We start from the raw sequence: 27,786 nt of genomic DNA, 5'->3' as shown, positions 1-27,786 counted from the left end.
GACTCTATCGTTTAGTTGATTGGACAGGGCTGGGTGCTAGGTTGGCCTGGATGATCCTGGAGGTCTCTTCCAACCTGGTTGATTCTATGACTCTGTGAGAAGGAGGCACAGAGCAATAATCCATCTGTCTCCTCCCCACTGAAGGCGTTTCAGAAGACTCCCAGTTTCTACCCCAGCTTATCCCCCCTGTGCCCTCAGGAGGCAGCTTCCCCAGGAGCAGAAAGTGTTTTCCCTTGTTCTGCAGCATCGCTTCTCGCCTCGCCCGTGTTCTGCTAGGAGAGAGGGTTTATTGGGACCTTATTAATCACTTTGTTTGTCCTGTGAGGAGCCAGCTGAAGAAGGTTCGGGGGCAGGCAGGTTCCAGCGCTGCGCTGGCGGAGGAGCTGGCCGCGCCTGACGTCATGATTCATTTTCCCCATGACTGGGGAAGGCGACGCTCGGCGCCGCGTGGCGCATACCAATCAGGCAGCGCTCCCCTGGCACAGCGTGGCAGGCAATTCATCTTCCACCAGAACTTCTGCAGGCACAAGAGAAAATGCCAAAATTGTGTTCCTGCACTTCCCTGCAAAACCTGCTGGAGAGGAGGCCAGCGGAGACAGGGGCTGCAGCACACACTCGTCCTCCCACTCCTGATCGGTTGGGGCTGCAGGGGCTGTTTTCTCTGCCTGTAGACCCATCGACAGGTCCCAGAGAGACTCCTTATTGCTGTCTACAACTACCTGAGGGGAGGTTGTGGCCAGGAGGAGGTTGCTCTCTTCTCTCAGGTGGCCAGCGCCAGAACGAGAGGACACAGCCTCAGGCTGCACCAGGGAAAATTTAGGCTGGAGGTGAGGAGAAAGTTCTTCACTGAGAGAGTCATTGGACACTGGAATGGGCTGCCCGGGGAGGTGGTGGAGTCGCCGTCCCTGGAGCTGTTCAAGGCAAGGTTGGATGTGGCACTTGGTGCCATGGTCTAGCCTTGAGCTCTGTGGTAAAGGGTTGGACTTGATGACCTGTGAGGTCTCTTCCAACCCTGATGATACTGTGACTCCAGCACGTGTGGCCAAGCTTGCAGCCACTGTGAGCTTCTAAGCCAACTTTCTAGCCTGCTTACTGCTCCCTTCTCTCCATGCTTAGCAGTTATGTTCCTGTTGATATCAAGAGCCCAGACACAGAAATTCATAATGAACTAATCTGGTTTACAGTCCGAATGAGACTTGCCTGGCAAAAGTGAGTTACTGATGTCCTCTCTTCTCAAAGCAGAGCCAGCTCCAGACCATTAGTGGAAGGTTTGTTGTCAAGCTTTACACGTAGAAGCACAGCATACATCCTCCAAAAAATGAGCCACAGATCCAGCTTGGGAAGCAACACTTTATTCTAAGGGTAAAAGAGCTAAATCCATTGTAACACAAAATGTCAGACTTCAGGGGGTGTTTCACTCTCCCTGGAAGAGAGCAGCAGGGAGATGCCCAACAAGGTGAGCAGGTACCCACTGCCTGCTGGCAGGCAGCAGGCTGAAGCCAGCAGCGGTGAGCACACCCTGAAGAGTTCCCTCTTTGCTTCCACAGTCCTGAGATAAAACCAACAGCTCAGGAGTCTCAGTGAGGAACAAAAAGCATGGAAGTGGCATCTGAGTACACCAAATGACATGGAAATGTCAACGCAGGTATAGAGGCTTCACATGGCCACTTATGTCTGTGCTTGTCTGCTGAGTGATGGCAGACTCAGGTAACTGGATAACTGGAAAATAATTTGCACCCTGCTGAATGATGAGCAGGAGGCACTGACAAAGAACCTGCTGCTCGTGACTGGTGCTTCTCCAGCTCCCTGTCCTCAGGGACCAAGCCCTTGGCTCCCACTAGGAGAGGACAGGCAGAGGAGCAGGAAGCAGCAGCCTCCTGCATGGCCTGTCTCTGGTGGGGGACCGATCTGGGGGATCCTTTTGGGAAAAGCTGAGATTCACCACTCACCCATCACTGTGAATCCTCGAACCAGCAGTTCCCACCATATTCCCAGAGAGCTGCTGAGACAGTCTGAGCTGTGATTAACGCATTTCCCGGTTCAAAGGCTGGGACTGGGTCTTTGCATAGGAGAGTCTGGGGACAGAGCTAAACTTGCCCTCCCACGGGAGGAAAATGCTGCTTTTTCAGAGGAGTTGGGGTGGTTTGGGAATCAGCATGAAAGAAGGGGGAAGAAACAGTGCCCTGCAAACCAGAAGCAACCCAATACCACACAAGAGCAGGAAGGGAGAGTTTGTCCTCACTACACTACCTCCAATGTCCTGCCCAGAAGGGCTGCACACCTGCCTGGTGGCTGGTGGTGGGATGCTAAACAATGGTCTGGCGGCTGAAGAGGTCGAGGGTGAGGGCACTGAGGAAGGCTGGGATGCTGTCCTGGCGCAGCAGGTGGAGCTCAATCAGCTCCCGGATGGTTCGGGAGAACTCGGTTTCCAGGAGCTGCATTTTTCCACCGGAGGAGCTGGAGGCCTGAGGAGAGAGAAGAACAAACCCATTAATGCAGCAGGCTCTCACTTGCCCCCAGTGCTGCAGCGGGAGCTGGAGGCATTGCCACGAAGCCTCCTTCAGCATGGCTCTGCCTGTACCCAGGGACATGTTTACCCACCACGGCGCAGGAGCTCAGCACTGGGTGGCTTTGGGCTGTTGCTGAGGTGTGCATTTCCAGATCCCTGGGCATGACACCTGCCTGAGCCTGCCCCAGTGATGTATGGGGCAGTGGAGGGATGAATGGTTCAAGCACCCTGGAAAGAGGCTGCACAGCAGCCAGGCCACGCCACTGGCACAGAACCAGAGTGCTCATGCAGGGGGCATCATGGCTGTCACCGCTCAGGACTTTCAAGGGTGGTGAAAGACAAGGCCAGGGGCTTTCCCTCCACGAAAACTCTTATCCCTGAAGTCATTCAGCTTCTGGAAGAGGAAGCAGACCTGCTCCTAATTAACACAACTCCTTCCCAATGAGCTCTACTGATCCGCCCTGCCTCCCTGAAGTGTTTCAGGATGTTTAAATCAGCCCAGCAGCGCAGAGCTCCAGAGGAATGATTCCATTGACACTCTCATGAAAATAAGGAAGCTCAACATGTGGGAAGACATTACAAATCTCCTGCAACATATAAAACAAGCAGAAAAGAAGCTAAATGCAAGAGAAAGAAGGGATGCTGGAAGCCTCTCCTGCCCCCAGAGCAGCTTGTTTATTAATAAACTGAAAAAACATCACAGCACAAATGCTAATTCTTTTTCCCCTGCTGTTTTCCTCCTCAAAATGCTCCCACTCTTAATTGCTCTGCAGCTCCACTTCCCCTTGGAGCTGAGTTGGAGCAGCGCAGGCAGTGCCAGGCAAAGCTGCAAACCCTCTGGAGTGGGCAGGAGTGGGGCAGACCTTCAATCAAAGGATGCCATGATCCAGGGTGAGGAACTAGAATCATAGAATCAGGCAGGTTGGAAGAGACCTCCAAGATCATCCAGGCCAACCTAGCACCCAGTCCTAGCCAAGCAACCAGACCATGGCACTAAGTGCCTCATCCAGGCTTTTCTTCAACACCTTCACGGATGGTGACTCCACCACCTCCCTGGGCAGCCCATTCCAATGCCAATCACTCTCTCTGCCAACAACTTCCTCCTAACATCCAGCCTAGACCTGCCCCTGGCACAACTTGAGACTGTGTCCCCTTCTTCTGTTGCTGGTTGTCTGGCAGAAAAGCCCAACCCCACCTGGCTACAGCCTCCCTTCAGGTAGTTGTAGACAGAAATGAGCTCTGCCCTGAGCCTCCCCTTCTGCAGGCTGCACACCCCCAGCTCCCTCAGCCTCTCCTCACAGGGCTGTGCTCCAGGCCCCTCACCAGCTGTGTCACTCTTCTCTGGATACGTTCCAGCACCTCAACATCTCTCTTGAATTGAGGAGCCCACAAATGGACACACTACTCAAGGTGTGGCCTGATCAGTCTTGAGTACAGGGGCAGAATAACCTCCCTTGTCCTGCTGGCCACACTGTTCCTGAGCCAGCCCAGGATGCCATTGGCTCTCTTGGCCACCTGGGCACACTGCTGGCTCATGTTCAGCTACTATCTACCCTCACCCCCAGGTCCCTTTCTTCCTAGCTGCTCTCCTGTCACTCTATCCACAGTCACATGAAAGTTAAAACATAACTTTACCTGCTAGGAGAGAAGGAGAGAAGGGAAGCAGTAACTGCTGAGAGCCCTGGGGAACCTTCTTGTTGGTGATTTCATGTTCTCAGGAGCTTGGACACATTTGATTATGAACTTTCTGTGTTATGTGTCGCTTTGGATTGAGAACAATGCAAGGTACTGAAGGTGGCCCTGTCATCCCTGAGCCTGGCAGGGAATCTAAACAAGGTTTCTGCATGGAAAAGTAAATTAGTTTTTGTTTAAATCTCCTCCACTTTGGCTTGGCTGTTTTTCAGCAACTCCAAATGATGTTCAGTGCTTTAATCCGCTGCTTACTGGAGGTCCCTGACTGGCTTCTGCACGTTCCACATACCACTGGGTGAGGATCAAGAGGTTGAGCAGGAAAAAGACAGAGATGGCAGAGGAAGGAGACAGGTGGAGGAACAGAGGGTTGGATGTCAGCAATCCACAGAAAGCCAGAGGCACAGTTTGGAGCTGTAGCACAGCTAGGAGCTAGCAGGGGGGTGGATGCTGTGAAAGCAGGGAAGGTTTTGCAGACACCTAGAATCATAGAATGAGTCAGGGTTGGAAGGGACCAAAAGGATCATCTAGTTCCAACCCCCCTGCCATGGACAGGGACACCCTACCCTAGAGCAGGCTGCACACAGCCTCAGCCAGCCTGGCCTGAAACACCTCCAGCCATGGGGCCTCAACCACCTCCCTGGGCAACTCATTGCATCCTCTCACCACTCTCATACTCAACAACTTCCTCCTCACAGCCAGTCTGAATCTCCCCATCTCCAGTTTTGCTCCATTCCCCCCAGTCCTGGCACTCCCTCACAGCCTCAAAAGTCCCTCCCCAGATTTTTTGTAGGCCCCCTTCTGATCCTGGAAGGCCACAAGAAGGTCACCTGGGAGCCTCCTCTGCTCCAGCCTGCACAGCCCCAACTCTTTCAGTCTGTGCTCACAGCAGAGCTGCTGCAGCCTCTGAGCATCCTCCTGGCCCTTCTCTGGACACACTCCAGCATCTCCACATCCCTCTTGTCCCAGGGGCTCCAGAATTTGATGCAGTACTCCAGGTGGGGTCTGAACAGAGTGCTGTAGAGGGGCAGAATCCCCTCCCTGGCCCTGCTGGCCACACTTCTCCTGCTGCAGCCCAGGCTCTGCTTGGCTTTCTGGGCTGCAAGTGCACACTGCTGGCTCATGCTGAGCTTCTGGTCCAGCAGCACCCTCAAGTCCCTGCTGGGTTCTGCTGATGGGAAGGGCTGGTTTCAGTGGAAGGTCCAAATAGTATGAACACATTGGTTGTGCCTCCAGAGCCAGTGCTGAGCTGGATGCATCTAAAATGGGAGTTCAAGCTCTGTATGAAATACACACTTGCTTCCTGCGCAGATTTAAAACACTCTTTGGGCACAGAATTAATTTCCTAAGAATTTACAAGTAAATCCATTAATTGGTTTGCTAGTTTCATTAATTAAAGCAAGTTCCTTAAGAAACTTAGCATCCAGTGCCAGACCATTTGCTTGTGGTTTATGATCTCGGAGATGGCGCAACATAAATGTTTTAGATCTGCCCTCTGCTTTGAGCTCGCTGGTGAATGCTGCCTTTGAATAGTTCCTCTTTTTTGGGGTGAGATTAATGGGAATTTCTGTCTACTTTACTTCATAAGTGAAGTTTCCTCCTTCAGCAGAAGCAGAAGGATGATGTCCAGAGAAAGATGAGGGTCCTGGTGGATGACAAGTTAACCATGGCACAGCAATGTGCCCTTGTGGCCAAGAAGCCAATGGGATCCTGGTGTGTATTAGGATGAGTGTGTCCAGAAGATCAAGGGAGGTTCTCCTCCCCCTCTACTCTGCCCTGCTGAGACCTCATCTCAAGCACTGTGTTCAGTTTTGGGCTCCCCAGTTGAAGAGGGACAGGGATCTGCTGGAGAGGGTCCAGCAGAGAGCTATGAGGGTGATTAGAGGACTGGAGGGCATAGCTTGTGAGGAGAGGCTGAGGGACCTGGGGCTGTTTAGTCTGGAGAAGAGAAGACTTAGAGGGGACTTGATAAATGTTTATAACTATCTGAAGGCTGCCAGGATGGGGGGGACAGGCTCTGCTCACTGCTCCCTGGAATAGGACAAGGAGCAATGGGTGCAAATTGCAGCAAAAGAGGTTCTGCCTCAACACAAGGGGGAACTTCTTGACTGTAAGGGTCACAGAGCACTGGAACACACTTTCCAGAGAGGTTGTTTAGTTTCCTTCTCTGGAGACTTTCAAGGCCTGCCTGGATGTGTTCCTCTGTGATCTGTGTTAGATAGGACTGTCCTGCTCTGGCAGGGGGGTTGGACTTGACGATCTCCTTGGGTCCCTTCCAACCCCTGAGATCCTGTGAGCATGTGACATGCTTCTAAGAAGACTCTTACTTACCACTGTGTTTAATAGGGCTGTGACTTCCCTTTGTTGTTGGATGGTTATGGGGGGCAATGTCCTCCCCTCTGTAGCCTTCATCTCCTCAGGAACTCAAAAAAATCCAAAGAACCCTAAAAGCTTCCAAACTCTGGACACCTCACCCAGGTTTCTTACAATCCTGAAGCAGGAACAAGGTGAGAAGGCAGCCTCCTCTGCCGGGAGGTGCTTCCAAGCTAATTCTGAGGGTGGATGCACTTGCAGTTCATTTCATAGAATCATAGAGTCATAGAATCAGGCAGGTTGGATGAGGCCTCTAAGATCATCCAGGCCAACCTAGCACCCAGCCCTATCCAGTCAACCAGACCATGGCACTAAGTGCCCCAGCCAGGCTTTGCTTCAACACCTCCAGGGACAGAGACTCCACCACCTCCCTGGGCAGCCCATTCCAATGCCAATCACTCTCTCTGCCAACAACTTCCTCCTAACATCCAGCCTAGACCTACCCTGGCACAACTTGAGACTGTGTCCCCTTGTTCTATTGCTGCTTGCCTGGGAGAAGAGGCCACCCCCCACCTGGCTACAATGTCTCTTCAGGTAGTTGTAGACAGCAATGAGGTCTGCCCTGAACCTCCTCTTCTGCAGGCTGCACACCCCCAGCTCCCTCAGCCTCTCCTCATTTCATTCCATCTCACATCGCTTTTAAACAAATATAGATCTCCCTCCCCCCCCCCCCCCCCCCCCCCCCCCCCCATGAGTGTTTTTAAATTGCTGTAGTTGTTACCTTTCTCATTATTTATTTTCATTGCCCTTTTTTCTTCACCCATCTGTTCACAACGTGGTATAGGCTGGGATGCAGAGATAGATTTGTTGCTTTGAGCTCGCCAGCAGGGCTACCTTTGCGGTATGTGCTTTACAAATACAGTGATTGTGGGAAATAATAGCAATGTGTTCCCATTAATTCACAGCATTTCTCTTCCAGTGCCAGGCTGCACCCTGCCTGGCGCAGGCAGTGAGGGAAGTGCCAGGGTGGGCTGCGTGGGAGCGAGCAAGGGATCACGACAAGGGATGGGGACGCAGAGGGTGTGCGGGAGTGAGATGGAGGAGAGAACCTGGAGGGGATGCTCCTGAGCCCAGCACAATGGGGACCTGCCCAAACTGAACCTACTCCCTGACTGTTCATGCTTGAGGCTCTTCAGCTCCTGAGCTGCTCTGATCACACATCAAACCCAAACAGTGAAGAGAAACAGGAGCTGGCAGAGAGTTCTTTGATCTGAGAATCTGCACACCCATGTAGGACTTACTTTCTGTCCAGTTCTGGGCTCCTCAATTCAAGAGAGATGTTGAGGTACTGGAACATGTCCAGAGAAAGGTGATGAAGTTGGTGAGGGGCCTGGAGCACAGCCCTGTGAGGAGAGGCTGAGGGAGCTGGGGGTGTGCAGCCTGCAGAAGAGGAGGCTCAGGGCAGAGCTCATTGCTGTCTACAACTCCCTGAAGGGAGGCTGTAGCCAGGTGGGGTTGGTCTCTTCTGCCAGGCAAGCAGCAACAGATCATGGGGACACAGTCTCAAGTTGTGCTGGGAGAGGTCTAGGCTGGATGTTAGGAGGAAGTTGTTGGCAGAGAGAGTGATTGGCATTGGAATGGGCTGCCCAGGGAGGTGGTGGAGGCACCATCCATGAAGGTGTTCAAGAAAAGCCTGGATGAGGCACTTAGTGCCATGGTCTGGTTGACTGGACAGGGCTGGGTGCTAGGTTGGCCTGGATGATCTTGGAGGTCTCTTCCAACCTGGTTGATTCTATGATTCTAAGATCATTTTCTTGCCATAAGATCCACATCAGCTGGTGACATTGGCCCATCCTCCTCCACTGGCCAGGCTCTGTCCTCTCATAAAGCCAAGTCCTTGCCTCCTTAGAAGAACTTGGCTCAGATTCTCTACCAGCACCACTGGGTCCAGCTCCAAGCAGGGCAGTCACACAAATGAGCAGATGTGGTGCAGGGACAGAGCTCCCTGAGTTGAATCACGGCCCACAGCACAGGTTGCCAAGGACATTGTCCTGGTTTAATGGAAGCACAGGGCTTGTCATGAGGGGGGAGAAGCCAGGTAACTGGGTGGGCAGAGGTAGCTCAGGAAGAGCAAGAACATGTAAGAGTTTCTTCCTCCCAGTGGAAAGGTGTAGGAGGTGCTGAGGGAGAGGAAGCTTTCTGAACTGGTGCTTGGTAACTGCCTCTGCCCTGACTCACATCTCAGGCCCCAAGGAGTTAAGAGCAGCACTTCATTTTTCCTTAATTTTTTTTCATGCCTTATGAGGAGAGGCTGAGGGACAAAGCCTACAGCTGTGCAGGCTGGAGAAGAGAAGACTGAGAGGGGATTGAATAAATCTCTGTATCTGAGGGCTGGGGGTCAGGAGTGGGGGGACAGGCTCTGCTCACTTGCTCCTTGGGATAAGACAAGGAGCAATGGATGGAAGCTACAGCACAGGAGGTTTCAGCTCAACACAAGGGGGAACTTCTCTGTTGCAAGGTCCCAGAGCACTGGCACAGGCTGCCCAAAGAGGTTGTGGAGTCACTTTCTCTGGAGCCTTTTAAGGGCTGTCTGGATGTCTGTGATGTGAGCTAGATTGTATGGTCCTTCTCTGGCAGGGGGGTCGGACTTGATGATCTCTTTGGATCCCTTCCAAGCCCTAACATCCTGTGAGCCTGTGAATGAATGTTGCAGGTTCACACCAGTTTGGATCAATGCAGAGCCTGCCTGTGGCACCAGCTGTAAAAAACTGGATTTATGACCGCTAGAAAGATGAAACTTCCAGCAGTTCAAAGTTGTATCACAGTATCACCAAGGTTGGAAGAGACCTCACAGATCATCAAGTCCAACCCTTTACCACAGTGCCCCAAGGCTAGACCATGGCACCAAGTGCCACATCCAACCTTGCCTTGAACAGCCCCAGGGACGGCGACTCCACCACCTCCCCGGGCAGCCCATTCCAGTGTCCAATGACTCTCTCAGTGAAGAACTTTCTCCTCACCTCGAGCCGAAATTTCCCCTGGCGCAGCCTGAGGCTGTGTCCTCTTGTTCTGGAGTTGGCCACCTGAGAGAAGAGAGCAACCTCCTCCTGGCCACAACCACCCTTCAGGTAGTTGTAGACAGCAATAAGGTCACCCCTGAGCCTCCTCTTCTCCAGGCTAACCAATCCCAGCTCCCTCAGCCTCTCCTCGTAGGGCTTGTGCTCGAGGCCTCTCACCAGCCTCGTCGCCCTTCTCTGGACACGCTCAAGCATCTCAGTGTCCTTCCTAAACTGGGGGGCCCAGAACTGAACGCAGTACTCGAGGTGTGGTCTGACCAGTGCAGAGTACAGGGGCAGAATGACCTCCCTGCTCCTGCTGTAGGGGCACTCCAGTCCCTCCTCTTCATAGTTAGGACTCCTTACACTCCTTTTTCATCGATTTTTAAATTGAAAGAAAAATGTCTCAACCCACACAGAAAATCTCCTGGGCACGACCCATGCTCCTGAGAACTTTCACGTCACACCACGCAGCAACCATTCGCATCACTCTCCCTGTAATGCAATCATTGCTCCCTCCAGTGATGCATTCCCAGAAATTCCAAGTTGAGATGAAGGCAAAAGCCACCACAGCCCATCTAGGAAGAAAATGTGAGGCTGATGGACCTGAACAAGCATCACTGATCCTCAGAGACAGTCCACGAGCGAGAATGGGGCAAAAGAGATCGGAGCATATTCAAACTCAGCTCTAGCTGCTCTGCACCCAACACTACTGACACATCTTACAGCTACACCACTACAGTGTGTGGTTGCCTTTAAATAGAAGCCTGAGAGAAAAAACATCAAGATTCAGAGTCAAACCAAATACACAGCATGAAAGGAAAATCTGAGCCTGTGAGTACCCTCATCGGCCCTGCAGCCAAGCACAGAGGAGTCAGTGCAAGAGGAGACTTTGGGGACCACCATCACACTTCACTCCCCCTTTCTCCAGCAGGCTGAATGAGCCAGCCACTTCACCAGAGACACAAATCCTCCTCCCACATCCTCAGCTTCCCTCAGCACAGAGCAGCCCAGGATGCTGAAGCCATGTACTATGAGAGTACCATCTCACAGGTACCCTTTACTTAGACCTATATTGGTTTCTTCTAATTCATGGGGAAAAAATCCTCCTGGCTGACTAAACTACTGAGATTCAGGTCTGCATTATGTTTTATTCAGACTTCAAATACTTGCAGAAGGAAAGACTCCAGCTTGGTTGCCAGTTCAGTCTGATTTAAAGCCTGTCAGGACCTTTTCTAGGAAAGCAGTGGAAATCAATCACTGCCCCCAGTGCTGCTGGCTTGGCTCTGCTGCTGGGGTGGGGAGGATGTGCCTCCTGCCATAGATTTGGAGGGTGACACCCTGTTTTTCTCTGCAGAGCAATCAGATCAGCAGCCAGAGTTCACCATATAGTCAAACACAGAAAGACAGATCTAGTTACCACATGGCCATGTGAGCTCACAGCAGCTCCTGGATCCACTCAGAGAAAGGAGATGTTAGCGCAATTGTTTTTTTCCATGATCATCAAGATCAGCTGCTGCCTGCAGAAGGAAACATCAGAAATCTCCCTCTTAGCCCTGGAAATTGGTAAATTATTCAAGGCTTTATAGTTCAGATATAGAAGTATCTCAAATAACTACCAGAGTGGTAGAAAAGTGAGTCCTCCTCTCCAACAGGGACCATCTCAGCAAGGAGTAGACAACACAGCAGCTGAGGAGCAACAGGCATTCCCTAACCTGGACGTCTCTGCCAACCTGATTGATTCTATGATTATATGATTCTAAGATCATTTCCTTGCCTTGAGGCCTGGAGCAGAGCCCTGTGAGGAGAGGCTGAGGGAGCTGGGGGTGTGCAGCCTGCAGAAGAAGAGGCTCAGGGCAGACCTCATTGCTCTCTACAAATGCCTGAAGGGAGGCTGTAGCCAGGTGGGGTTGGTCTCTTCTGCCAGGCACCCAGCAACAGAAGAAGGGGGACACAGTCTCAAGTCATGCTAGGGAAGGTCTAGGCTGGATGTTAGGAGGAAGCTGTTGGCAGAGAGAGTGATTGGCATTGGAATGGGCTGCCCAGGGAGGTGGTGGAGTTGCTGTCCCTGGAGATGTTGAAGCAAAGCCTGGATGAGGCACTTAGTGCCATGGTCTAGCTGACTGGCTAGGGCTGGGTGCTAGGTTGGACTGGATAATCTTGGAGGTCTCTTCCAGCCTGCTTGATTCTCTGATTCTAATGTCCTTGCCTGGGGATGGACCTGTAGCTGGCCAGAACAGGCTGGTAATGCTGCAATGCAAGTGTCATAAAGGAATCTTTCTCAGCTGCTGTTGCTTCAACATGACATACAGAGGGTTTCTGACTGCACCAAGCTGGGTTTTCACCCCCATGCTGCTGTGACACAAAATCCCTCCCTGAAAGCCAAGTTCTAGCATTCTACTCCTCTGCTTGTTCCACTGGCTGAGAGGTAACTACATCAGAAGTGTGGCATCATCTCCTTTGGCCACTTAGAAGCTACCATATGATTTCAAAGTGCACTCTGAATTAGATTCATCATTCTTCTAGTTTGTTGTAAGCCCTTTCCCTCTTCTCTCTGGTATATTTTGGTAGCTAAAAGCAATGGATGCCCTCACTTTGGCTACAAAAGTGCTATCAGCTATAAAGTGCCATGTACTGTGACTGTAATGGAAGGGATCCTTCTTGAAAACTACAGGTTCAGCTTAAGACACAATGTCCTGTACATCTTCAGACCCTGGAATAAGATTGATAAGAGAGTGGCTACATGCCCCAAAGAGAATATGGACATGATGGTCTGGTTGATTGTATAGGGCTGAGTGCTAGGTTGGACTGGATGATCTTGGAGGTCTCTTCCAACCTGCTTGATTCTATGATTCTATGAAATGGAGAAAAAGGGAGAAGAGGCTTTGGCATTCAATACAACTTGAGACTTCAGCATGAAGTGGGGATGTTCTAACACTGATTTCAACACTGAGAAAGCACAGCCTTTGGAGATGTGATCCAGGAGGACCCATGAAGAACATAAGCTCTTGCATCTTCTGAAAAACCACATACATCAAGTACTGGAAGTGGAGATCCTGAATGAGTTTTGTCAAGCTGACATCAGCAATGGTGAAGCTCTGTGCCTGGCACAGCAGACAAGAGAGTTGTGTCTCAGCTTGGGAATCCCAGATCACAAACTTCTGTGGCACGAGGAAGGATGAAGTCCAGGGCTTTGGCAGGGCTGCCAGAGTGGTTTTCCACCTCTTGGCACAGTCAAAGCCTTTTATCTGCAGATGCTGCTTGGCCATGTTCTGTAGATAGGACTTTTCAAGGCTAAGATGTATTAGGGGTCAAAACAAGTAAGTGAATCATTGCCCAGTGACATTTACCCAGAGAATGCATCGTGGAGGCTGCATCTCATCTGCTCTGCTCCACCCATATATCACTGTCCGTGCTGTGCCCCTCTGCACAACTGCTCTGAATACACACAGCAAACAGCCCTGTGTGTGCCAGGGGAAGGGGCACCACAGCTTCACACCCAGGACTGCACAGAGCTTCTTCCTGCTCCAGTCAGGCACACATGCTCCTCTGGCATTATGGCCTGTGTTGTGTTCCTATCCATCCCTCTCTGCCCCACTTGTCTTTGCCATGTTCCCCACCCACCACGAAGCCTGCAGTGATGGTTACGCACATCTCCCTGCCAGATCAATCACTTTGGCAATTTGCCTTCACCATTTCAGTCACTCAGGTCTCCTGTTCACTGGGCACAGTCCCCCTGCCTTCCCAACATCCTTCCCCATCAGAAGTCCTCAGCATCAGCTGCATCATCTGATCACTGGAACATGTCCAGAGAAGGGCAATAAAGTTAGTGAGAGGCCTGGAGCACAGACCTGTGAGGAGGGGCTGAGTAAGCTGGGGGTGTGCAGCCTGCAGAAGAGGAGGCTCAGGGCAGACCTCATTGCTGTCTACAACTCCCTGAAGGGAGGCTGTAGCCAGGTGGGGTTGGTCTCTTCTGCAAGGCAAGCAGCAACAGAACAAGGGGACACAGCCTCAAGCTGTGCCCAGGACAGGTCTAGGCTGGATGTTAGGAGGAAGTTGTTGCCAGAGAGAGTGATTGGCATTGGAATGGGCTGCCCAGGGAGGTGGTGGAGTTGCTGTCCTTGGAGGTGTTGAAGCAAAGCCTGGATGAGGCACTTAGTGCCATGGTCTGGTTGACTGGCTAGGGCTGGGTGCTAGGTTGAGCTGGATGATCTCGGAGGTCTCTTCCAACCTGCATGATTCTATGATCACCTCCTGAAACCTCTGCAGCACTCTGCCAGCCCCTTGCTTCCCTCTGCTGCCTTCCCTGCGGCACCCAGCTACCGCCTACCTCAGCACCCATTAATGCACACAAACCCTGTCATACCCCACAAACCTATCTGAAAATCTCTTAAGGAGCTGCTGGCTCTGACCTTTAACTGAGAAAATCCTTTGGTTTCTGCCTCTTGCTTCAGATGCTGAGATTTTTCTAAATGTCAGAGGCCACCCTGCCCACGTGCAGATGTTGGCAGGGGGGGGAAGCAGCAATGCCAAAAGGGCTGGCACCCTTCCCCTGGGCCTGTTAAATCACCACTTCAGGGGTCACTTTGGGCTGGCATATACACTCATGGCAGCCCACCAAGCACAGAGCCAGCCAAAAAAACTGAAGGGAGAACATGTGTGTGTGCACGCTGTGGTAACTGCCTGCTGAAGTTCTAACAACCCAAACATGAGGTTTGGAGATTTAATTGCTCCAACTTGGCTCTCCTGGGTGATGATATCATTATCAATATCCCCCAATCGAGTTACGCCTCGCCAATCAATCTCTCCTAAGCATCACGCACTGCTCAAATACCAGGTCCCCAGGTACTCACTAAATCACTTTAATTAGAGGCTGTTCATTTAAAATTAGAGAAGCATTAAAGGAAAAAACAAATCCAACCAAAAAAAAAACCCCAAACCCCAAAACTGTACCACGTGATGTGCTTAGGGATGGGAATGTTTATGAGGTTATTTAGCAAACTGTTTGCTGGTTTCCTTCTTCTGTTTTAGTGGTAATAAGTGGGTTTCAGGTGGCTTGACAGGATGGGGGCACAGTCTCAAGTTGTGCCAGGGGAGGTTTAGGCTGGATGTTAGGAGGAAGTTGTTGGCAGAGAGAGTGATTGGCATTGGAATGGGCTGCCCAGAGAGGTGGTGGAGTCACTGTCCCTGGAGGTGTTCAAGAAGAGCCTGGATGAGACACTTAGTGCCATGGTCTGGTTGATTGGCCAGGGCTGGGTGCTAGGTTGGCCTGGATGATCTTGGAGGTCTCTTCCAACCTGCTTGATTCTATGATTCTATGATGCCTGTCCAACATGCAGGATGTGCAGCTCTTCATCAGTCATCTACCTTTCACCTTGTCTGCAGCAAAGTTTTTCCCCCTTTAACATCCTCTTTGTAACCCAAAAAGAGGAAGAATACTTCTTTGTAATAATTGCTTCTAGCCAAGACCCCTGACCTCGGTGTCGCCAGCTTGCTAAATAAAGTGAATTTATGAGGCAGAGAGGGATGGATGCCTGTAAAGAGCCTTCCAGGAAATGTAATGAAAAAGCTGCTTTTAGCTGCTGAGCAAAGAAAAGCAAAGCACCTGGCAGTGCCAAGAAGAAAATTGAAAGCTGGGGTGGGATAAATGAGAAACAGCTCTGCGTGCAATGAGATTTACAGCAAACATTTCCTTTCTCTTTCTTATTATTCAACATTGAGATGAACCACGACCCCACAAGTCTTTCACTCAGGAGGTCAACTTGTGTACTTCTATCTCGATGAGAAACACGACCCAGGCAGTATGCACATGAGTGACAGAAGTGATGAGGTCCTGGATGCTGCCTCAGCTCAGCAGCAGACACACGGAGCAGGGTGCATTGCGCAGCAGTGAGTTTCTCCCTACAGCTGCACAGAATCATAGAATCAACCAGGTTGGAAGAGACCTCCAAGATCATCCAGGCCAACCTATCCCCCAGCCCTAGCCAGTCAACCAGACCATGGCACTAAGTGCCTCATCCAGTCTTTTCTTGAAGACCTCCAGGGACAGTGCCTCCACCACCTCCCTGGGCAGCCCATTCCAATGGGAAATCACTCTCTCTGTGAAGAACTTCCTCCTAACATCCAGCCTGTACTTCCCCCATGTTTTGATCTGTCTGAGTTCTCCCACACCTGTGAAAAATAGCACATGTGAAAAAGAGCAGGGCCATGTTCTGAAGCACCTGCACCCCCCTCGATGGGGAAAAGTGGTTGGTGTTAATCCTGGAGGACAGTGCTCTGCACAGTGCAGGGCAAGTCAGCATCTTCTCTCAAAAGGTTTCTCCTACAGGTTAATGCCCTTTAGACTGTCAAATGTGATGCCATAAAAATAAGATCAAAGACCTTAAAATAAAGGAAGCATAGTTTTTGATTCACACTATTACTATTTTATATCTGAATATTCCTATAGAGCTTTTCATCCTGGAAGACAGGTCTTTGAAGTGCTGTGATTTCACCCATCACAGGGGAGCAACCCCTGGGGTAAAATGTGACAGCTATTATCAGGGTGCATTAACATTACTCCACAGTTCAGGACAGACAGAGACAAATATATCCAATTTGAATCATAGGTTTGAAGAACTACTGCTCAGTGTGGAGTAATATCCATGCATTTTCCAGAAGTGCTTTGAGAGTTTTAAAGGACAGGTGCTGAAGCTAAAATTCCCTGCCTCATCTGCAGGATGCACTCAGCCTCACAGAATCATAGAATCAAGCAGGTAGGAAGAGGCCTCCAAGCTCATTATGCTGTGAATTCAGCATCAGCATTGCCAAAGGAGGAAGGTGGCAACACAGAAGGATTCACCCACAGCGTCCACAGATTCTGACAGGGATCTCCAAACCAGCTACCAAGGAGAGTCACACGGTGCAGATTTGCTGAGGTGATCCCTAGTTCAGCTGAATACCAGGCTGGTGAGAGTAAATCACAGCAGCCTGCTCACATCAGAGAGGAAGGAAAATTGCATGGGATGTTCGCTCTGGCAGCAGGCTGTAAGTCAGAGCTCGAGATCATAAATCAGAACTTTTTTAATGGGACTCAGGCCTGCTAAATAGTGTTCACCAGCCAAATATGCTTATAAAAATCAACCATGAAGGACTGTAGATGACAGCAAGGCACAGGCCTCACAGAATTCCTCCAACCCCATCCTATAAAAATCCAAACTATGAAATGAAGGTTTTAAAGCCCATACTTCAAGCCAAGGCTCAGGATCTTTACAAATCAGTGTCTTTCCTGCTGATCCCCCCAGCCACAGGTCTCTCTGACCTACAACAAAGCCCTTCAGAGAAAGCAGCCAGGCGCATGTTACCCAACTGCTGCCACAACCACGTGCTGCAGAGCTGCACTGATCCAGCACCCAGGCTGCAGCTTCCCAGCCATCTGCGAGGTGACCATATTGGACTGGTCAAGCTGCAGAGCGAGTAGCTAACAAGCATTAACAACATCTAGCCCATGTGTTCTGTCTAGTAAAACGCCAACCCATCTGTCTGTAACATTAGTGACTCCATAGAAGCCATATGTAGGAGAGACATAAATTAGGGAGAGAAAAATCTCCCGTTACATCCTCTGAAATGACTCTGCAGTTGCAGCCTGCAGTACTAGGGACTGGGTGTTATTTAAGTCCTGTTTTCCCAGCCAAGTCCCAGCCTCACGTAGCTCTCCAGCCCTGCCATCCACAGGCAGTTTCTGCTCTGCACTTGGCCCACTGAAGGGGGTGGTTTGGCACAAAAAGAAAAGTAGGTGCAACTCAAACCAGGCCCCAGACCTCTCTCCTAGGAGGGCTGAAAGCAGACAGACAACTCGAGGGAGATACCAGGGACTGACAAAGAACCCAATGCACAAGAATCCCTCATTTAGACAGGGCATTCGTCTCTGTAACCAGCCAAATTGCTCAGCACATTTCTCTACATCATCCTTGCTGAGAGGATTGCTGGAAGCCACAGAATAGCAGAGAACCAAGCACATGGAATTTCTGGAACATGAGAAGGAAGCATCTATGGGAGAAATGCAAAAAAAATCATCTGTGTGGGCTTTAATTAAGATGGGCTGGGTCTCAAAGCAGGGAGATGCTCCACTTGTGCACTGCAGTTGTGAGCATGAGGTCCATGAGAGAACGTGAGCAGCTAAGTTTGCAGGTCTCTGCACTGAGGAGAAATGGCCACAACCAGGGGGATTTCTGATGGCAACTGGGAGATAGGCATCTGCTCCCCAGAGCAAACCATCATTCACCAACAGGCAGATATTGCTGGAGCCTTCACCACTCACTGAGTCACACTAGCCATGCACCATTCCTCTGCTTCTGCATCATGCTCCTGCCAGAGGCCTCTGATTTCCCTTCTCTAAATTAGAGTAGATAAGGAGGAAACCTCAGGACTCACCCCAAGTGAACTGCCTGCACATGGCATAGGGTGCAAATCATAGAATCAAGTAGGTTGGAAGAGACCTCCAAGGCCATCCAGTCCAACCTAGCACCCAGCCCTCTCCTGTCGACTAGATAATGGCACTAAATAGGTCACATAGATGTTGGGACTCACCAGCTGCCAACTGGAGAAGAACCTTCTCATCTGGGAGTTGGGCATCTCATTTTGAAAGAGACAGAGGATGGGGCACTTAGTGCCATGGTCTAGTTGATTGGACAGGGCTGGGCAACAGGTGGGACTGGATGGTCTTGGAGGTCTCTTCCAACCTGCATGATTCTATGATTTGCAGGGGACTCCAAAGCTTCTCTCTCAGCTGTCCACACTCAGCAGCATTCAACTCACCTGCTGAAGGCCATGGGATTTACCCAGCACACAGCCCAGGAGGTACAGTGAAAAATTCTGGCAGAGGCTGGGAAGAGTCTCAGCAGATGACACACGCCACGTCTCACTGGAGCAACTGCTACTCTGTGATACTGCAAGCACCAGGCTGTGATGAATGCATTTATCCTCCTCATCTTTTTGGTATCCTTCTGCAAGTCTTGTCATAAGCAGGGCGAGTGGAAGGCTAAAGAACTGAACAAGAATGGCTCAAGAGACTGTAAGTGATGAACTTAATGACAAGCAGACAATTAGACCATAGATATGTGGCTGAAGGATGGGGCAGCAGTATATGGAGCATGCCTGTTCCTGGCTCATTGAGCTTGCAAGGCTTGTGGGGGAAGGAGTAACAGATGGGCCCGAGAGCAGATTACAGCTGAAATTCTCACCATGTTTATTCATTACCTTCTTCTGGCTCCTGTTTGTCACAGTCTGGCACCCCAGGCTAAAGCGCAGGTCTAAGCCTTGCATCAAGGGAATCGGTGGCAAATATTAGTCACCTCTGCGCAGCGCCAGTGCTCTGCAGCACCGTCAGTGCTATGGAGACCAAAGCCACCGCTCGGCTGGGAGGAGGAAGAAGTGGCCAATAATTACCATCTCCTATGGGACTGTGGGGCTTGCTTATAGATACCATCTCCCCAAGTGGAGTTTAAGTGCTGTCTTTGAAAATAACATTAGCTGCTGTCTCAACATCAATAACCATCCCTCGCAGCCTTCCCGTGAGCTGAGGGAGGCGTTTGCAGTGCTCCTGCCTCTTTTTTTTTTGCTGGCTCACATCTTCTTCCTTTTTCTTCATCTGAAATCGCTGCCATCAGCACCGCTGTCAACGGGACCAAAGTGAGCACGAGCTGTCACTACCCAGAAAGTCAAAGAAGGAAAGTTGATTCTGAAAAGCAAAGCATTTTCCCCGTGTCCTCATGAATGAGTTTTAACCCTTGAAAGCTCACAACAGCCCCTGTGGGGAAGGACATTTCTCAGACTGCATCTACAGCCCCAAGTCAAGCTTTGTACTGGGGTGGATGACGTCAAGGATTAAAAAAAGGTCACCATTAGGAGGAAGCTGTTGGCAGAGAGAGAGATTGGCATTGGAATGGGCTGCCCAGGGAGGTGGTGGAGTCACCGTCCCTGGAGGTGTTCAATCAAAGCCTGGATGAGGCACTTAGTGCCATGGTCTGGTTGACTGGCTAGGGCTGGGTGCCAGGTGGGACTGGATGATCACAGTATCACAGTATTATTAGGATTGGAAGAGACCTCATAGATCATTAAGTCCAACCCTTTACCACAGAGCTCAAGGCTAGACCATGGCACCAAGTGCCACGTCCCATCCTGCCTTGAACAGCCCCAGGGACGGCGACTCCACCACCTCCCTGGGCAGCCCATTCCAGTGTCCAATGACTCTCTCAGTGAAGAACTTTCTCCTCACCTTGAGCCTAAATCTCCCCTGGCGTAGCTTGAAGCTGTGTCCTTGGAGGTCTCTTCCAACCTGGTTGATTCTATGATTCTATCTGCATTCTATGATTCTATTTGATGATACTATGATGATTTCTTCCTCAACTTCAAGGCTTTTGAGTGCATAGAGTTAGTGGTTAGCAGTAGCTATATTCATGGAGTTACTCAACTAGACTGGTAGTCCATGGACAGGAAAACCTGAAGACTGACAGAGTAAGGAAATGAGTCAACTGCCCTGTGCAGGTTGGGTGCATTCTGCTTTCACTCAATGGGTGAACTCAGCGTGAAGGAAAGCACCACAGGACTCCTCTCTTCTTGATCCCATCTGAACTCACCATACAAAGGAAGCCCACAGCTGAAGAGACAGAGGCTGCAGTTAAGGAGTGATTAAATAGGAAGACTCCAGTCTTCAGTGAAAAAGGAAAAGAAATTCCACTGTGTCCCTCGAGGGGACACTCAGACCTTTGGGCTACACCACGTTTGCTGAAAGCTTCGGCTGTTGCCGCCTGCGCTGTCATTTGGTGCTAACCTCCCGAAGGAGGTGGCGAGAGAGCGCGGATGGTCCTCATGTCTGGATGAACATGCTGCTCTTCCCGCAGGGAAAAGGAGAGCTCTGCTACCCAGTGAATGCATCGTGCTGAAGCAACCTTGGAGCAATCTGCCTCGGGCCTGGCCCTCCCCATCTGACACAGATCTGACTGGTTGTCTCTTCCTGCTGGTGTTCTGCCGCTGACGTGTGCCATCCGCCAGCCAGCTCCTTTTGCTGGAGGTGCAGGGGGGGAAGGATTTATGCAGACACCATGTATGCAATTATGAAAACAGAAGACGAGACCCAGATAGCACACAGATTGATGCATTTTTGCTGGCAGGCTTTTTGCATGATCCAGTAACAGCTGTCATGCTCCAGCCTCTCTCATCTGAGCTCTGCTACCACTTCAGCATCCTTCCACATCCTTTTAGAGCACTTTCTTCCCTTCCCTTGTGCAGCTTGCTCCAGATGCCACAGCAAAGCAGGCAGAAGCATGGGATGCAGAAGAGAGACAGCATGATTGGTTTTCATAGCAGTATTAAAATGTAATGTTCACTTCTTTAGGCAAGATGAAGCTAATTAGCAATGACCTCGAGGCAACCAAGCTGCTCAACCAGCAATCTCTCCCACTCTCCAGCTCTTCAGAATTTGCCCTTTTCCTGTGCCAAGTCTTTCAGCAATCTTCCCTAAAGCCCAACAGTGATCTGCAGACACAGACATAAGCTCTCCATGGCCTTCCAGAGAAAGGTGGAGGTAGGGAATTGCACAGCAAATGCCAACTCAAAGAGCTTGGGCTTCACAGCTCCAACCACATCCTCCACTCTGCATAATGTTAAGGAAAGAGGTAAGGCCACATCCATGAGTTCCTCTGCCAGATCAGCTCCTGCAGTGGACTCTCCAGCCTGGGAGCCTGTTACTCCCCACATCCTCCTGGTTTTTCTCCCTGCTTGCTTATGTTTGCTTCTGTAAATGGACTTAATCTTTCTAAAATTAACAGCAGAAAATCAGCTTTAGAAAGATGGAGGAACAGAACATTTCCCAAACATTTGAAACCTGCAGACTAAAGATATTTGTTAGCCTCACCTGTGCACACTGGTTCTGCTCATTACCCTGAATGTTAATACATTAATAGATCCTCTCCTGATGAAATGCTGTACTAAACTCTCTTTCTAGGAACACATATGGCTGCTTCTTACCACAGTATTGGAATAGAGAGACAAAATGTGTAAACAGTGAAACTAATAAAAGACTTTATCCCCCCATCCTGATGTAAATAAGTAAGGCTGGAGCCAGCCCTTAGCTCTAAATGTCTATCTTCCAAAAAAGTTCTTAATCAAGTCTGAATATGCTGGCTGAGGCACATTTGAAATAACTGGGCTGTCTGCAGCACATGTTGCAGCAGTAAAGCCACGGTCCAACCCTCCCTGAGCTCTGTGCTCAGTGCTCAGCTGAAAGAAGCACATACAAGTTGAGCACATAACGAAATGAGTCTTCTAAAGCCAGACATGTACGTGCACAGGATATTTGTCCCTGCAGATCTAGGATGCTGCATTCAAGGAGAGGAACACATTTTTTACTCCTTCACAGCCCCAAAATACTGCCCTGAAGAACAATGAGAAGGGTGATGAAGTTGGTGAGAGGCCTGGAGCACAGCCCTCTGAGAAGCTTAGGGAGCTGGGGGTGTGCAGCCTGCAGAAGAGGAGGCTCAGGGCAGAGTACATTGCTGTCTATAACTACCTGAAGGGAGGATGTTGGTCTCTTCTGCCAGGCAAGCAGCAACAGAACAAGGAGACACAGTCTCAAGTTGTGCCAGGGGAGGTCTAGACTGGATGTTAGGAGGAAGTTGTTGGCAGAGAGAGTGATTGGCATTGGAATGGGCTGCCCAGGGAGGTGGTGGAGTCACCATCCCTGGAGGTGTCCAAGCAAAGCCTGGATGAGGCACTTAGTGCCATGGTCTGGTTGATTGGATAGGGCTGGGTTCTAGGTTGGCCTGGATGATCTTGGAGGTCTCTTCCAACCTGCATGATTCTACGATTTGCAGGGGACTCCAAAGCTCCTCTCTCAGTTGTCCACACTCAGCAGCATTCAACTCACCTGCTGAAGGCCATGAGAATTACCCAGCACACAGCCCAGAAGGTACAGTGAAAAATTCTGGTAGAGACTACTGGTCTTGTCTTGAATTGTAGGTCAATTGCCAGTGCAGAATTGCCTATCTGTTCCTCCCTCATTTTTTTTCTCATGCTATGCCATTGCCTTTCCTCTCTGCCATAGGTCCTGTGCTAATCCTACCTGTCTAATGCCATCAACTGCTAAGAGATCAACAGCAGTTTGCACTGTGCGCTGCTGCCACACAGCTGATCGCCCCCTTACTGGCTGAGAGTGACACAAGCTGACTGCAAGCAAACCTCTCAAATTTAAAACCACCTTTTTTTACATTTCAAGGAGTGAGACCTGGGACTCCAGGTTCATACTCTAGAAAACATTTATCACTACAAAACTGAAACACGGTGCGACAATAAAAGCTCTTGAAACCTGCTTTCACACATTCCCCAACACGCCCAGAGGTTTTCCTGCTGTGGTACACCTAACAATGCTCCTGAAAATTGTTTTCACAAGCAAAAAAACATACAAACAAACCAGCAACAACAACAAAAAAACAACAAACCAAGAAGTATTTCTTCAAATGCTTCCAATTTAGGCTACCCGTGCTCTAAATATATTGCAGAAACAGTGCTGATACATATTCAGAGTAAGCACAGCCACAGGAAAAGACCTCAGGAAACAGTGAGTGCTGTAATACAGAGAATGTCCTGACCAAGGGGTCAGGTTTATTTCAGATCACTGACCTCTGCCTTGCTCTACCAGGCTCTGTTTTAAAATTCCACTTGCATTGATCTGTGCATCTATAAATCTACCTGAGATGCTTCCATTCTTTCTCGTGTAAAAAAAGCACACAGACAGTAGAAGATGCAGATGAGAAAACAAGCAGATGAGTTTCCTTGGAGGTTTCATAGACAAAAGATGTTTAAATGATGTAATTTTAAACCAGAAGGACTCCTACAAACAAAGTGCTTCCAAATGTCGTGTTTCACTTGCTTGTTTTCAACTGAGTTTGAAAAAAGAAAGTCTCAGAGGGATCCAGACCACTTTAGCTGCTGCTTCCCTCATTCTCCATGTCCCCTGGAGAACTTCATCAACCTCCTTCCCCAGTTACACACCAAACTTTCCATACCAAGCAAATCTACAGCACAAGAATGAAAGGCGTTTGCCAGTCGTTGCTCTGAATTCACACTTCTGAAGCACCAGCCTGACCTGAGAGGGAGAGACAAGAACCAATGGACAAAGCATCCTGCAAAGCAGGGCAGAACTACGCAGTGGACTTGCTGCTTGAGTCCCATTTGCCTCCTTCACTGCAGAAGGCATATTCAGTATAAAGCAGCCCAGTCCAATGTCTCCTCTGGAAACAATTCGTGTGGTCAGAAGGAATGAAGCACTTCTAACTCTCATGCCATGGAAACAAGCAAAAGGATGATCAGTTTTGGGCTCCCCAGTTGAAGAGGGACAGGGATTTGCTGGAGAAGGTCCAGCAGAGAGCTACAAGGATGATTAGGGGACTGGAGCACTGCCTGATGGGGAGAGGCTGAAGGACCTGGGGCATTTTAGTCTGGAGAAGACTGAGAGGGGATTTAATAAAGGTATACAAGTATCTGAGGGCTGGGGGTCAGGAGGGGGGGCGACAGGCTCTGCTCACTTGCTCCCTTGGGTAAGACAAGGAGTAATGCGTGCAAGTTGCAGCACAGGAGGTTCCAGCTCCATATAAGGGAGAACTTCTTGACTGTAAGGGACACAGAGCACTGAAACAGGCTCCCCAGAGAGGTTGTGGAGTCTCCTTCTCTGGAGACTTTCAAGGCCTGTCTGGATGTGTTCCTGTGTGACCTGAGCTAGATTGTATGGACCTGCTCTGGCAGAGGGGTTGGACTCGATGATCTCTTCAGGTCTCTTCCAACCCATAATATCCTGTGATCACAAGGGATCACGATCCCCTCTTCTTCAACAGTCAGAGTCCAAGGAACACTCTCTCTGTTCCACTTTCAATCCCAGTCTGTATGTCCTTGAATGCAGTTCCAGAATCCAAATCCTGTATCATGCTCCCCATCTGCTGCTGAATTCAGTCTAGGACTTGCCCAGTGCCTGCCCACAGCATCAGTGGTGATGGTGATGGTGATGTCATTGCCATCAGGGAGCTCATCCCGACACTGGTTTAATATGTATTTATCTGTCTTGCATTTTAGCTGCTTTAGTTTTCACTTCCAGTCCATCAGTCTCTCTCCCCTATTCCCTTTCTCTTCCCTTTGGGAAGGGAGAGGGGTTAATAGGAGGTGCCTGTCACTTGTATCACAGTATCACAGTATTATTAGGATTGGAAGAGATCTCAGAGATCATCAAGTCCAACCCTTTACCACAGAGCTCAAGGCTAGACCATGGCACCAAGTGCCACGTCCAACCTTGCCTTGAACAGCCCCAGGGACGGCGACTCCACCACCTCCCCGGGCAGCCCATTCCAGTGTCCAATGACTCTCTCAGGGAAGAACTTTCTCCTCACCTCCAGCCTAAATCTCTCCTGGCGTAGCTTGAGGCTGTGTCCTCTCGTTCTGGTGCTGGCCACCTGAGAGAAGAGTGCAACCTCCTCCTGGCCACAACCACCCCTCAGGTAGTTGTAGACAGCAATAAGGTCACCCCTGAGCCTCCTCTTCTCCAGGCTAACCAATCCCAGCTCCCTCAGCCTCTCCTCGTAGGGCTGTGCTCAAGGCCTCTCCCCAGCCTCGTCGCCCTTCTCTGGACATGCTCAAGCATCTCAATGTCCTTCCTAAACTGGGGGGCCCAGAACTGAACACAGTACTCAAGGTGAGGTCTAACCAGTGCAGAGTACAGGGGCAGAATGACCTCCCTGCTCCTGCTGACCACACCATTCCTGATGCAGGCCAGGATGCCACTGGCTCTCTTGGCCATCTGGGCACACTGCTGGCTCATGTCAGGTGGGTATCAATCAGCACCCCCAGATCCCTCTCTGTCTGGCTGCTCTCCAGAGAGAGTTCTGCACATTTTAGAAGTTTCATGACTGAAGGACAAGTAACTTATACTACTGTAACTGAGAATATTCTCAAGGGCTAACTTTAACATAGTGATTCAGGCCTGCCCTAACCCTTGTCAGCAATAAATCAAACACAAGCTCCAGGTAGAGGAGTTTGCTGAAGGGGGCTGCTCCCCAGCAGTGATTCAGAGGCAGCTGCAGCCGGCTGCAGGCAGTGTCCCAGCGAGGGCTCGGGAAGGGCACTTCAGCGTGCAGAGCCTGCTCCAGCTCAACAACCAACTATTCATCCCAGTGACTGCTCCATTCAGGCCAGGCTGACACATCGTTCCCACAACAAGGCCCTGCAAATGGCTTTATTTACCCAGGAAAACAGATTTGTGTTGTTTGGGAAGGCAAATGAATGGCGCTTTGGCAGCAGAGGGCTGAGCTGCGTTTCTCTCGGTGCCAACAGAAGCTCGGAGGCTGTGGAGGAGACTTAAGAGACTGTGTTTGCCTTCGCTCTCCCAGGGATCTGCTCCGGGGAGAGAAAAGGGCTCACACAACGCAACAGGCAACTGCAACAAAGCTCAACACTTCGGAGATTGTTTCTCTCTCGCGTTCTCAATGAATTATTCTGCCTTTAAAGACTTCCCACGGTTTACTGGTCCGCGATGGGGCACCTCGGGGAGGGGACGGTGAAGCGTAACGTTCCCCCGGCTGGGCAAGGAAGATGCTAGTCGATGTTATCCTGTCACTTTTCAGAACACGTTGTTATTATTTTGTCACTTTCTCAGCTGAGCTCTGCTCCAAGATGCAAATGCAAATGTTTCTGCGCTGGAGGTTCCTGCCTGAGTGCTCCAAACAGCCAAAAGGTCCTCAGAGAAGCGATGCCCAAGCGCCCAGGGTGATACAGCAGGTCAGCAATGGAGCCAGGAGCCATGCAGAGCTCCTTCCAGCCCTGCAGAAACACCCAGGCTGTGGTGCACAGCTAGGAAACCTCCACCACCGAGGTGCAAAGGCAGAGGGGGATGTAATCAGGAATGGTGTGGTCAGCAGGAGCAGGGAGGTCATTCTGCCCCTGTACTCTGCACTGGTTAGACCACACCTGGAGTACTGTGTTCAGTTCTGGGCCCCCCAGTTTAGGAAGGACATTGAGATGCTTGAGTGTGTCCAGAGAAGGGCGACAAGGCTGGGGAGAGGCCTTGAGCACAGCCCTACGAGGAGAGGCTGAGGGAGCTGGGATTGGTTAGCCTGGAGAAGAGGAGGCTCAGGGGGGACCTTATTGCTGTCTACAACTACCTGAGGGGTGGTTGTGGCCAGGAGGAGGTTGCTCTCTTCTCTCAGGTGGCCAGCACCAGAACGAGAGGACACAGCCTCAAGCTATATCAGGGGAGATTTAGGCTGGAGGTGAGGAGAAAGTTCTTCCCTGAGAGAGTCATTGGACACTGGAATGGGCTGCCCGGGGAGGTGGTGGAGTCGCCGTCCCTGGAGCTGTTCAAGGCAGGATGGGACGTGGCACTTGGTGCCATGGTCTGGCCTTGAGCTCTGTGGTAAAGGGTTGGACTTGATGATCTGTGAGGTCTCTTCCAACCCTGATGACACTGTGATACTGTGATACTGTAATGAGATGGAATTCTTCTTAAGGCACCACGCAGAGATGCACAACTCTTTACTTCTGGTGCCCAGTCATTTAACCTTAAGGCTCCACTGACATTATTTTGGTGTATGGAACCTTACAGCTGTGCCTGTGGACAAACTTGCAATAACAGAAACAGTGCAGACCAGAGGTGACCTCTGCACATTTCGAGCATGTGGCGATTCCTCCAGCACGAGGGGCTAGCTGGGAGGCTGAAGTCATTCAGATATACTCTCACCTAAAGTTTCTTATGAATTATTTGTAAGCTGTTTTCTGACTTATTTGGTTATAATACTCCCACGTGCACACCAGCCAGTAAAAATAGCTGAAGAGGGAATGCATGTTTCGGAAGTCTGTTTGCCTATTTTCCCTCTGTGCAGCAGCTGCTGTTGCCATGCTGTCGTTGCTATGTTTTCCTTTCTCTTTTCCTTAAGAAGGAATCAGGGGTGGGGGGGAGAGAATCTATTCCCTAAACAGGCTAGACTCAGTTCATGGACAAAAATACCTGAGGTAGAACCTAGAGAATACAACATAGTCATAGAATCACAGAATCAGTCAGAGTTGGAAGGGACCACAAGGATCAGCCAGTTCCAACCCCCCTGCCATGGGCAGGGACACCCTACCCTAGAGCAGGCTGCCCAAAGCCCCATCCAGCCTGGCCTTAAACACCTCTAGGAATGGGTCCTCAACCACCTCCCTGAG

The 27,786-nt window shown here is 50.4% G+C and overlaps 1 protein-coding gene across 6 annotated transcripts in view; it reads right to left on the bottom strand.

Annotated features, from left to right (window-relative positions):
- Positions 1 to 1,336: 1,336 nt before the first annotated feature.
- Positions 1,337 to 27,786, bottom strand: part of MAD1L1 (mitotic arrest deficient 1 like 1) — a 511,231-nt gene continuing 484,781 nt past the window's right edge. For 5 of the 6 annotated variants that reach the window (XM_064153671.1, XM_064153675.1, XM_064153673.1 and 2 more), the window contains exon 18: positions 1,337 to 2,465. In XM_064153671.1, coding sequence (XP_064009741.1) covers positions 2,307 to 2,465 — 159 coding nt within the window. In that variant the 3' untranslated portion in view covers positions 1,337 to 2,306. Of the gene's footprint in view, positions 2,466 to 11,012; positions 11,088 to 27,786 lie in introns of those variants that run through there. The other variant, XM_064153677.1, reaches the window with a different exon arrangement.

The sequence above is a fragment of the Pogoniulus pusillus genome, chromosome 13, assembly GCF_015220805.1.
Source record: "Pogoniulus pusillus isolate bPogPus1 chromosome 13, bPogPus1.pri, whole genome shotgun sequence".
Classification (NCBI taxonomy): Eukaryota; Metazoa; Chordata; class Aves; order Piciformes; family Lybiidae; genus Pogoniulus; species Pogoniulus pusillus.
Note: the sequence above shows the minus strand (reverse complement) of the source record. Positions and strands in the feature narration are given on the sequence as shown.